The sequence below is a fragment of the Lichenostomus cassidix genome, chromosome 29 (genome assembly GCF_008360975.1).
Source record: "Lichenostomus cassidix isolate B80296 chromosome 29, HeHo_3.0, whole genome shotgun sequence".
Classification (NCBI taxonomy): Eukaryota; Metazoa; Chordata; class Aves; order Passeriformes; family Meliphagidae; genus Lichenostomus; species Lichenostomus cassidix.
The window spans coordinates 3,043,982-3,055,970 of record NC_139509.1 but is presented as its reverse complement, the minus strand read 5'-3'; the positions used below and the strand labels follow the sequence as shown (position 1 = coordinate 3,055,970).

The 11,989-nt window shown below is 57.1% G+C and overlaps 1 protein-coding gene across 3 annotated transcripts; it reads left to right on the top strand.

The window, feature by feature from the left end:
• The first annotated feature begins 166 nt into the window (after positions 1-166).
• Positions 167-11,370, top strand: TFCP2 (transcription factor CP2). Of its 3 annotated transcripts, XM_085041380.1 has the most exons (16): positions 168-362; positions 405-1,140; positions 2,364-2,515; positions 3,239-3,315; positions 3,513-3,618; positions 3,683-3,789; positions 4,295-4,447; positions 5,447-5,557; positions 6,446-6,534; positions 7,018-7,066; positions 7,561-7,654; positions 8,666-8,756; positions 9,440-9,546; positions 10,397-10,539; positions 10,764-10,815; positions 10,919-11,370. In XM_085041380.1, exons 2-16 carry the CDS (start codon positions 1,019-1,021, stop codon positions 10,954-10,956), a joined length of 1,491 nt encoding a protein of 496 aa, XP_084897506.1. In that variant the 5' UTR covers positions 168-362; positions 405-1,018; the 3' UTR covers positions 10,957-11,370. The 3 variants fall into 3 exon arrangements, with proteins under 3 accessions (XP_084897507.1, XP_084897506.1, XP_084897505.1); XM_085041381.1 differs by having other exon boundaries at positions 167-1,140; positions 7,021-7,066; XM_085041379.1 differs by having other exon boundaries at positions 168-1,140.
• Positions 11,371-11,989: the final 619 nt, after the last annotated feature.

Below are 11,989 nucleotides of genomic sequence, written 5' to 3'. Positions count from 1 at the left end.
CAAGACCGGCTCCCATTGGCTGATCTCAGCGGAGGGGCGGGGCTTCCCTCCCAGTGGCGGGGGCGGGGCCGCCGCCTCCATCTTGGCGGAGCGGCGGGTTTGGGGGTCCCGGAGCGGGGGGGCTGGGGCTGGGCTGGGGGTGCGGGGTCAGATCGGATCAGGGCTCCCGGCTCACATCGGGGCTCCCTGCCCGCTTTGTGGGGTCCCAGCCCGGCTCGAGGGGTCCCTGCGAGGGGCAGCGCCTGGGGCGGTGTGGGGTTTTGGGGTCCCTGCTGGGCACAGCCTTGGAGGGCAGTGTAGGGTTTGGGGTCCCCGAGGGTGCAGCACCTGGGGGGGATTGTGTAGGATTTGGGGTCCCTGCGGTGCAACCCTTGGCGGGTTGTGTAGGATTTGGGGTCCCCGAGGGTTCAGCCCCTGCGGGGTGCTCTGTACAATTCGGGACCCCCGGAGGTGCCACCTCTCGGGGTTTGCAGGGCTTTGGGGTCACCCGGAGGTGTCCCCTGTGAGGGACTCCAGGGGTGGGGGGTGCAGCCTTGGGGGTGTCGCTGGGTTTTGGGGTCCCCTGTGGTAGCGGGTTTTGGGGTTCCCCAAATTAGGCCCCACAGGAGAGGATCTCTGAGAGGTTTGGGGGTATTTGGTACCCCCAGAGAACTGGGGAGACTTTGGGGTGACACTGGGAGCCTCTGGCTTGGGGTGGCTCTGAGAAACCCCAGTTTTGGGGTTTTGACACTAAGGACCCTGTTTTGGGGTGACCCAACGCACCCTCACACTTGAGGTGCCCCCGAAGCCCCCTGATTTTGGGGTGACCCCTACAACTCCCTTTTCAGAGTGACCCCAAAGACCCCCGCGTTTGGGGGTGACCCAACCCCCACTTTTGGGGTGACCCCAAGACCTCCCCATTTTGGGGTGTCTCCCCGTTTTTGGAGTGACCACAACACCCCCTTTTCTTGGGGGTGACCCTGCCGCCCCCCCGCGTTTGGGGGTGCCCCGGCCCCGTTTTTGGGGTGCCCTCGGGGCCATGGCGTGGGCGCTGAAGCTGCCGCTGGCCGACGAGGTGATCGAGTCGGGCTTGGTGCAGGATTTCGACGCCAGCCTGTCGGGGATCGGCCAGGAGCTCGGCGCCGGCGCCTACAGCATGAGGTACGGGGGACCCCAAAACAGACGGGGGACCCCTAAACGCCCTGGGGAAACCTGGGGGTGGCCAGGGGCTGTGCGGGGAGTGGGGAACCCCAAAATGAGCTGGAGGTTGGAGGCGTCAGGTGGGAGCTCAGCGCCGGTGCTTGCAGCAGGAGGGGATCCCAAAATCTTCAGGGGTGCCCTAAAATCTCTGGGGGTCCCCAGAATCCCCAAGGGAAACCCCAAAATCTCCGGGGATCCCCAGAATATCCAGGGGGGTCTCAAATCCCCAGGGGGGTCCTCAGAATCTGCGTTGGGGATCCCAAAATTCCCAGGGTGACCCCATTATCTCTAGGTGTCCCCAGAATGGCAGGGAGTGCCAGGGCTGTGGGGAACCCCAAAATGTGCCAGTTGGGGCACCGAGGGGTCAGAGGGTCACAGGGTGGATTGGGAGGGAAACAGGCGTTGGGGTGGAGTTGGGGTTGGAGCAAGGAAGAGCAGGGTGGAGTTGGAGTTGTGGTTGGAGTAGGGAGGGAGGAGAGTTGTTGGAATTATGGGTGAAGTAGTGGATGGAGCTGGGATGGATTTGGGATGAATCTGGGATGGATGTGGGATGCAGTTGGGATGGATTTGGAATAGATCTGGGATAGATTTGGGATGGATTTGGGCTGCAGCTGGGATGGATTTGGGATAGATCCGGGATGCAGTTGGGTTGGATTTGGGATGGATTTAGGATGGAGCTGCGGTTGGAGTAATGGAGTTGGAGCAGCTGGGTCAGAGTTGTGGGTGGAGTAGGGAAGGAGCAGGAATGGAGTTAGAGATGGAATTGTGGAGCCAGAGTTAGGAGTTGGGATGGAGATGTGTGCAAGGTGCGCACAGGTGCATTTAGATGGCTACAGGTGTAGCTCAGGTGAGCTGGTAGTACCTGCAGACAGTTGAGGGGTGTACATGAGCAGGTGGTGCACAAGGACAGGTGTTCAGGGTGTAGATGAGTGGTGGTACCTGAGGACAGGTGTTTAGGGTGTAGATGAGCAGTGATACACAAGGACAGGTGAGCAGGTGGTACCTGCAGACAGCTGTTCAGGGCACACCTGCAGTCCTGAGCTCAGTCTGGGGAAGGATCCACAGCAGAGGCAGAGCCAGGTGGGGGTGGAGCTCCTCCCCAGGTAACAAGGCCCAGGTAGGATTGAAGGACTCCCTACTCCCAGCCCCCTTACCTGTCTCAGGTGAGTCTCCTGTCTCCGCAGCGACGTCCTGGCTCTGCCCATCTTCAAGCAGGAGGAGTCCAGTTTGCCACCTGAGAATCAGGACAAGCTGCTGCCCTTCCAGTACGTCCTGTGCGCTGCCACCTCCCCCGCGGTCAAACTGCACGACGAGACCCTCACCTACCTCAACCAAGGTGAGGCCACACCTGGCCTGCTCAGGTACCCCCGGGAGCTGCCCTCAGCAGGGACATTCTGCCTGTGCGAGTGGCTGTTTCCAGGGGAAATTCCCGGTTTTTGGGCTGTGCCTGTTGGGAAATGGGAAGTGGCACTGCCTTCACCTGGCTGCCTGTGAGAGTGAATCACCTGGGGGATTTCAGCAGGTTAAAGTGTGGGTGCTGGAAGGTGGTAATAGGTGTGTGCAGGGTGATTACAGGTGTGTTTAAGGTGGTTACAGGTGTGTGTAAGATATATCTATACAGGTGTGTAAGGTGTATCTGAACAGGTGTGTGCAGGGTGGTTGCAGGTATATGTAAGGTGTATCTGTACAGCAGTGTATAGAGGGTTGCAGGTGTGTGTCAGGTGTATCTGTACAGATGCGTGTAAGGTGGTTACAGGTGTGTGTAAGTTGTATTTGTACAGGTATGTGTAAGCTGTATCTGTACAGGTGTGTGCAGGGTGATTACAGGTGTATTCAGGTGGTTACAGGTGTGTAAGGTGTATTTGTACAGGTGTGTGCAGGGTGGTTACAGGTGTGTCAGTTCTAGACAGTTCTGTGGGGTGGGAGTTACTGTTTCAGGCTCTACCTGCTGCTGTCAGGTAGAACTGGAAGCTCTGGGTTGGTGGGACCCCAAATGAGACAAGGAGCTCAGGTGACAGGTACAGGTGACAGGAACCCCTCAGGTGCCTCCTGCCCGCAGGTCAATCGTACGAGATTCGGATGTTGGACAACAGGAAGCTCGGGGAGCTGCCGGAGATCAATGGCAAGCTGGTCAAGGTGAGCAGAGAGCACAGGTACCCCTGGCCAGGTGTGCCCATCCCAGCTCTCCAGGGCCCTGCAGCAGGGTGGGGGTGGGAGGTACACCTGATTTGGGGGGGAGGGTGGTCCCTTTGCCCCTTTTCGGCACAGGGAAGGGCTGCACACCTGGCCAGGTGTGCTGGGGCAGCTCCAGGTGATGTTTCCCCCTTGTGCAGAGCATCTTCCGCGTGGTTTTCCACGACCGGCGGCTGCAGTACACAGAGCACCAGCAGCTGGAGGGCTGGAGGTGGAACAGACCTGGCGACAGGATCCTCGACATAGGTGAGTCTCACCTGGCTGGGGCGGCTGGGGGTTCCCACATGGTGCTCACCTGTTCCCCCCGCAGATATCCCGATGTCCGTGGGGATCATCGACCCCCGAGCGAACCCGACACAGCTCAACACCGTGGAGTTCCTGTGGGACCCGACCAAGAGGACATCGGTCTTCATCCAGGTGAGGGACAGGTGGGCCACACATCAGGTGAGGGACAGGTGGGTTCTGTCCCATATTGATGGGAGGGACAGATGGGCTCTGTCCCACACCCAGGTGAGGGACAGGTGATGCTGGGCCCTGCCCTGTGGATCCCAGCTCTGCTTTGGGCTCTGCAGTGCAGGTGTGTGTGCAGGTGCAGGTGGTACAGATGTGTGCAGGTGTGTGTGCAATACAGGTGTATGTGCAGTGCAGGTGTGTGCAGGTGCAGGTGTTTGCAGGTGGCGGTGCAGTTGTGTGTGTGCAGGTGTGTGTGCAGTGCAGGTGTGCGCAGTGCAGGTGTGTGTGGTGCAGGTGGTGCAGGTGTATGTAGGTGTGTGTGCAGTGCATGTGTGTGCAGCACAGGTGTGTGCAGTGCAGGTGGTGCAGGTGTATGCAGGTGTCTGTGCAGTGCAGGTGTGTGCAGTGCAGGTGTGTGCATGTGGCACAGATGTGTGCAGCATTCCCACGGCAGCACACCTGTCGCCAGGTGCACTGCATCAGCACGGAGTTCACGCTGCGCAAGCACGGCGGCGAGAAGGGAGTTCCGTTCCGCGTGCAGATCGACACCTTCCGCGAGAACGAGAGCGGCGAGTACACCGAGCACCTGCACTCCGCCAGCTGCCAGATCAAGGTGTTCAAGGTACCTGCGCGCCCCTCCCACCTGGGCTCACCTGGGAGCTGCTGGTGCCTCTGAAGCCTCCCACCTTTAGGAGTGGCAGCCCTCACCTGGTGGCGCAGGTGATGGGAGAGGTGGTTCCCACTGTGGTCCTCCATCCTACCTGTGACATGCCCAGAATCTCACCTGTGGCTCCACTCTTCTCACCTGTTCATTTTGGGGGTCCTGCCCTGCCTTCCCCTGATCCACCTGGGCCAAATTCCGTCACCTGCCAGCGCAGGTACAGCTGAGTTTTAAGGGAATTTCTTCAGGGATCTGCCAAGGGGAACACCTGGATACCTGTGGAGGTTCCACACCTGTGCTTTCTGTGGGGTTTGAGTGAAATCCCCCAGTTTTGGCTAGAGGAGGAGCCCAGGTGTTCAAGGTGTGCCAAAGTCACCCCTGAGCCCTCATGTCCAGGTGTGCTTTGTCCCCTCGAAATCCCACCTCCTACCTGGGTGATGCAGGTGCAGAAGACACAGCTCAGGTGTGTTCAGGGGGTTACAGGTGTGTGCAGGTGGTTACAGGTGTATTCAGGGGGTTACAGATGTATTCAGGTGGTTACAGGTGTGTTCAGATGGTTACAGGTGTATTTAGGGAGTTACAGATATGCGCAGGGGGTTACAGGTGTGCCAAGGGACTCACAGGTGTTTTCAGGGGTCACAGGTTTGTTCAGGGGATTACAGGTGTACTAAGGGGGTTATAGGTGTGTGCAAAATGGTTACAGGTGTATTCAGGTAGTTACAGGTGTGTGCAGAGTTACAGGTGTACTAAGAGGGTTACAGGTGTCTCCAGGTGGTCACAGGTGTGTTCAGGGGGTCACAGGTGTGTTCAGAGGGTGACACCCCTGTCCCTGCAGAGGCCATCAGGACAAGCTTCTCCCAACACTCCTTTTCCCTCTGTAAAGCACCAAGGAGGCTGAGCCACCTGTGTCACCTGAGCCACCTGTGCGTTTCCCACACACCTGTCCTGTCCCTTTCGCAGCCCAAAGGAGCTGACCGGAAGCAGAAGACAGATCGGGAGAAGATGGAGAAGCGAACGCCCCACGAGAAGGAGAAGTACCAACCCTCCTACGAGACCACCATCCTCACCGAGGTGAGCCTCACCTGGCTCACCTGAGCAGGGCTGTGCTGCTGGGAAAGCTTCGCCCAAGGTGTTCACACCTGCAAGGCAGAACTAGGGGCGGAGAAGGTGCTTTTGTACCTGAGAAAGGGCTTTGGGGACATTATTTACCTGAGCCAGGCAGGTGTGTGCAGGGCCAGGTGTGTGCAGGGCCGGGTGTATGAGGCTGAAAGTGTTTGCAGTGCCAGGTGTGGGACGTTGAAGGTGTGTGCAGGTCCAGGTGTGTGCAGTGCAGGTGTGTGCAGATGTGTGTGGTGCACAGGTGTGCGCAGGTGTAAGTGGTGCAGGTGTATGCAGATGTAGGGCCAGGTGTATGCATGGTTCCCGGTGTGTGCAGGAGTGTGTGTGCTGCATAGGTGTGTGCAGGTGCAGGAGTTTACAGGTGGTGCAGGTGTGTGCAGAACAGGTGTGTGCAGGTGTGTGGTGCAGAGGTGTGCACAGGTGTATGTAGGTGCAGGTGGTGCAGGTGTGTGCAGGTGCAGTCCCAGGTGTGTGTGCATGGTTGCAGGTGTGGACAGATGTGAGTATGTACGGGTGTGTGCAGTGCAGCTGTTTCCAGGTGGTGCAGGTATGTGTGCTGTGCAGGTGTTTGCAGGTGTGTGCAGTGCAAGTGTGTGCAGGTGGTGCAGGTGTATGTGCAGTGCAGGTGTGTCCAGGTGTGTGCAAGTGTTGGCAGGTTGTGCAGGTGTTTCCAGGTGTGTGCAGATGTTTCCAGGTGTGTGCAGGTGGTACAGGTGTGTGCAGTGCAGGTGTGTGTGCTGCACAGGTGTGTGCAGGTGTAGCTGTTTCCAGGTGGGTGCAGGTGGTACAGGTGTGTGCAGGTGCTGCCCGGCACACCTGTGCTCACCTGGCTGTCCACAGTGCTCGCCCTGGCCCGAGGTCACCTATGTCCCCAACGCGCCTTCCCCTGGCTTCAACAGCTCCCACAGCAGCTTCTCCGTCGGGGACGGGTGAGTGAGGATACTGGGAGTGCTGGGATACTGGGAATGGGGATACTGGGAATGCTGGGATGCTGGGAATGCCAGGAATGCTGGGAATGGGGATACTGGGAATACTGGGATACTGGGAATGGGGACGGGTGAGTGGGGCTGGGATACTGGGAATACTGGGAATACTGGGAATGGGAATGCTGGGGATACTGGGAATGCTAGGGTACTGGGGATACAGGGGATGGGGATAGTGGGGATACTGGGACTGGAAATGGGTGAGTGGGGCTGGGATGCTGGGGATACTGGGACTGGGGAGGACCAGGGGTAGGCTGGGGCAGGAAGCCCAGTGCCATCCCAGTGACCCCAGTACCATCCCAGTGCCATCCTAATGTCATTCACTGACACCAGTGCCATCCAGTGACAGTGACCCCAGTGTCCCCCGTATCCCAGTTCAAGTAATCCCCGTGTCCCAGTACCCCAGTGACCGTGTCCCTCTGTCCCCAGCAGTGGGTCCCCGAGCCACCAGCCTGACCCCCCCGCGCCCCTGGCTGACGTAAGTACCTGTGCAGGTACACCTGGGGGGGAGGTTCCACAGGGAAACACTTTGGGTCACCTGGAAATACCTGGGAGGCCACAGCCCAGGGTCACCTGGAGGGATTCACACCTGTACTGACCCACCCTAAGCTCACCTGAGCTCACCTGTCCTGATCCACCTTGAGCTCACCTGAGCTCCTGCCTCAATGCAAACACTTCCACATCACCTGGAAATACTTCCAGGTCACCTCTGAGCTCATCACCTTGTCCCACCTGCTCAGGGCTTCAATTTACACCTGTACTGCCTAGCCCTGAGCTCACCTGTGCTTCCACCTCACCTGGAAACACTTTTGTGCCACCTGGAAACACTTCCAGGTCCCCTGTGAGGTGTCACCTGTCCCCAGCTGCTCAACTGCAGCCTGAGCTCACCTGTGCCTCAGAGCAAACACTTGCAGCTCACCTGGGGGCTCCCAGCTCACCTGAGCTCACCTGTGTTCACCTGTGTTCCCCCAGACGCTGCTGCCCACCTGGACCCCACAGGAGGCACAGCAGTGGCTGCACAGGAATCGCTTCTCCACCTTCTCGCGGCTCTTCCGCAACTTCTCAGGTGAGTTCAGCCTCCCCCAGGTGAGTTCTAGCTCCCCTCACCTGAGCCAGGTGAGAGTCCCCATATCCCTGTTTTGTAACCCAATCTAACCTCTCACCTGGCACAGGTAACACAAGAGGAGCTGAATTTGGAGAAAATAAAACTCAAAAATGGCAAATTTTGGTGAAAATGGATGATTTGGAGACAAGCTGAAAAATGGGGAATTGGGGGGGAAGAGATGAAAAAAAAGAGTTTTGGGGAAAAAGGGGGAAATGGTGGTTTTGGGGAAACAAAAAAAATGCTAATTTTGGGGAAAACAAGAGATGGAAAATCTTGAGTTCAGGAAAAAATGGGGTGAAAATTGCTGATTTGAAGGAAAACGAAGCTGAAAAATGGCGATTTTTGGGGGGAAGCAAAAGGTGAAAAATGCTGATTTGGGCAAAAAACAGTGAAAAATGCCAATTATGAGGAAAATGAAGGTGAAAATCAGGTGAAAACCTGATTTAGTGGCAAACCGAAGTGAAAAATGCTGATTTTGGGTAAAGCAAACTTGGAAAATGGCAATTTGGGAGAAGACTTAGCTTAAAAATGCCAGTTTGGGGGGAAAATAAAGCAAAAGAATGCTGATTTGGGGGAAAACAAAGCTGGAAATGCTAAGTTTGGGATAACCAAGCTGAAAAATGCTGATGTGGGGGAAAACAGAGGTGGAAAATGTTGAATTGTGGCTGAAAAATGCTGATTTTGGGGAAAATGACGCTGAAAAAATGGTGGCTTGGGGGGAAAAAAGGTGAAAAGTGACAATTTTGGGAAAACCGGGCAGGAAAACACTGATTTTGGGGGAAACCACCTGAAAAAAATAGATTTGGGGAAAGCAAAGCTCGAAAATGCTGATTTTGGGAAAAAGAAAGGTAAAAAAATGACAATTTGGGGTAAAGCAAAGCTGGAAAAGGCTGATTGTGAGGAAAACCACATCAAAAATGCCAATTCTGGGCAAACAGAGAGGAATTTGGGGTGAATTTGGGGATTTTGCAGGAGCAGATCTGCTGAAGCTGACGAGGGAGGATGTGATTCAGATCTGCGGCCCTGCCGACGGCATCCGGCTGTTCAACGCCCTGAAGGGCAGGTATGGCGCTGGGACTCACCTGGGGGACTGGGGATGCACCTGGGGAGGGCTGGGGACTCACCTGGGGAGGGCTGGGGACTCACCTGGGGGGGATTGGGGGGTCTGAGACTCACCTGGAGGGGCTGGGACTCACCTGGGGGTGCTGGGGTTGCTGGGACTCACCTGGCCCAGCCATTTCCCATCCCAGTCGGGAATTTAGAGGCACCTCGGGGAAGGAAGTGCAGGTGGGAGAGAGGAATTAGGAATGTTTTACCTGGAGGGGTCAGGAATGATTTTACCTGGAGGGGTCAGGAATGGTTTTACCTGGAGGGGTCAGGAATGATTTTACCTGGAGAGGTCAGGAGTGATTTTACCTGGAGAGGTCAGGAACGGAGGCACAAGGCAGGAATTCCCATCGATCCTGGGAGCCACCCGGCTGGAGTTACCTGCCCAGAAAGTCCCAAAAAGGGGGATGTTCCTTACACCTTTCCCTAAATAGCAAGGATGGGGGTTTAACACACCTGGACAGGTGAGGAGCATTCCAGGTGTGAATTCTGCCCCCAGCGTCACCTGTCCCCGAGGGGACACCTTGGGATCAGCCAGGTGGGGACAACCAGGTGGGATGAGCTTGAGGACACCTGGCAGGGGAAGGGGAAGGGGGGCTGGGAAGGGTGGGGACCGCAGGTGACCCTCACCTGTCACAGGATGGTGCGACCACGCCTGACCATCTACGTGTGCCAGGAGTCACAGCAGGTGAGAGACCCGCAGCACGAGCACGAGGATGGCGACGGCAGCGGCGGCACCTTCTTTGGTGAGGGGGCGGGGAGCACACCTGGGGGAGCAGGGAGCACACCTGGGGGGACAGGGAGCACACCTGGGGGGGCAGGGAGCACACCTGGACAGATTTGGAATGTGGGATCACACCTGGGGGAGCTGAGATCGCACCTGGGGAGGATCGGGACTCTGGGATCACACCTGGGGGAGCAGAGATTGCACCTGGTAGGGGAGATGGTTGGGAATTTGGGATCACACCTAGGAGGGATTGGAAATCTGAGGTCACACCTGGGGGAGCAGGGGTTGCACCTGGTGGGGGAGGAGGTTGGGAATTTGGGATCACACCTGGGGGGCTCAGAACCTGCGATGAGCTGGCAGCCATTCCCAGCACAGCACCTGCCCACAGGTGCTCAGCCCTGATGGCCTCATCCCTCATTCCCTCCTGAGATCACCTGTGCCCTCACCTGTGATCTCACCTGTGTGCACAGAGCTCACCTGAGCCCTCTGTACACCTGGGGTTCTGCCCACTCCCCTCAGGTCAAGGTGCTCAAAAATGCCCCCTGGAATTCCTTGCCCTGATCCCAGCAGATTTCCCTCCATGCCACCACACAGGTGATGTCACCTCACCTGTGCCAAGCCAGCATTGGAACACCTGTGAGCATCCAGGTGCTTCTCCCCAGCACCTGTGGGCTTCATTCCCATCCCGCTGGGAGTAAATAAATGCCGGCAGGTTTTTGGGTCCAGGTGTGTAAATCCCAGGTGACAGTCAAGTCCCTGTTTGGAGGCACACCTGAGCCCAGCCCCAGGTGGGTGTGAGGGGCACACCTGGGCAGTTATGAGGCTGAGGGGCACACCTGGGCAGGTGCGAGGCTGAGCTCTCCCTGCAGTTTACCACGCCATCTACCTGGAGGAGCTGACGGCGGCCGAGCTGACGGAGAAGCTGGCGCAGCTTTTCCGCGTTCCTGCCCAGCAGATCCAGCAGATCTACAAGCAGGGACCGACCGGGATCCACGTCCTGGTCAGCGACGAGGTAACCTCACCTGCCCGGGGCACACCTGGGAATGACACCTGGGAGAACGGGAGCGCCTGGGATCACCTGGGCAGGTGCTGGGAAGGCACCAAGGGAGGAATAAAATGGTTTTGGCTGATGTTTCCGAAGCTCCCACCTGAGTTCCCACCTGGGCACCTCCAGCCCTTCGGAACCCAAACCCTTCCCAAAAGCCCCTGAATTGGTGGTGTTTTGGCTTTTTCCAGATGATCCAGAACTTCCAGGATGAGTCCTGCTTCGTCCTGGACACCATGAAAGGTGTGTGAGTACCTGGGGCTCTGGTTTTGGGCCACACCTGTGTCAGATTGCCCCACCCCACCTTCCCTCACCTGTCGTGAGGTGACCTTGGCTTCCTTTGCAGCCGAAACCAACGACAGCTACCACATCATCCTGAAATAGGGGGCCAGGTGAGGGACAGGTGAGGAGCACCTGCAGCCTCTCAGCACACCTGGAGAGCCTCCACTTCCAGCACAAGGACACAGCAGAGATCTGGGACCCCCCAGGTGTTGTTACCTGGGCACCCTTCTCGCAGGAACCCTCCGGAGAGCCCCCAGGTGGGGTTACCTGGCTGCCCTTCCTGCAGGTGACACCTGGGATGGACAAGATGCTCCATTGCTGGAGCTCTGAAGCACCAGGTGTTCACCCACCTGGGACAGGTGTTGCCTCCAGGTGTGTGCAGGTGTGACGTGATCTCATGAGGTCATCAAGAATTCCTGATCCAGATTTAATTATGGAAAATTGGAGGATAAAGGAATAACTTGAGGGGGTGGGACATTGCTGAGAATTTTGGGGACAAAAGCAAAGATTTCGCTATTTCTGCTGAATGTGTGAAGTGATTGATGCGGCTCTGGGCAGGTGAGAGTTCTGCCCAGGTGTTGGGGGCAAATCCCCTTCCCCACATTCCCCAGCACAGATTTGGATGCTCCAGCTAATGCCAGCCTCAGCCCATCAGGTGCTTTGGGGAAAAAATCGGGGAAAAATGACAATATAAACCAAGGATTTGATTTAAATAAAGCTGGGGCCGGATCCGGGTGAGGCAGGTGCTGGCTCAGGTGATAATGGTGACAATCTGGCCAGTGCAGGGGGTCAGCAGCACCCCAGAACTTCTCCAGGACTGCAGTAGCACCCCTAGAATCACCCTAACATCTCCCCAAAATCATCCTCAAGACCACCCAAAAATCCCCCAAAACTACCCCCAAAAAAATCCCCAAAATCACCCCCAAACCACACCAAAATCACCTCAAGATGGCCCCAAAATCCGCCTGCAATATCCCTGAATCTTCCCCCAAATCACCTCAAATTCATCCGCAGATCACCCCCAAATCAACCCCAAATTCCCTGTGCCCCAGGGCATGTCAGAGCTGGAGGATCCCATGGTTGATCCTGGCTCAGGTGTGTCCAGGTGCTGCACACCTGAAGGAGGTGGAATGCC

What these genes read in the sequence shown, in the direction of transcription:
- TFCP2 (XM_085041380.1), top strand. Translation starts at nt 1,019, where the DNA reads ATGGCGTGGGCGCTGAAGCTGCCGCTGGCCGACGAGGTGATCGAGTCG. An exon ending in CCCCCGCGCCCCTGGCTGAC is followed by an intron (nt 7,067 to 7,560) that starts GTAAGTACCTGT and finishes GTGTTCCCCCAG; the next exon opens with ACGCTGCTGCCCACCTGGAC. An exon ending in ACGTCCTGGTCAGCGACGAG is followed by an intron (nt 10,540 to 10,763) that starts GTAACCTCACCT and finishes GGCTTTTTCCAG; the next exon opens with ATGATCCAGAACTTCCAGGA.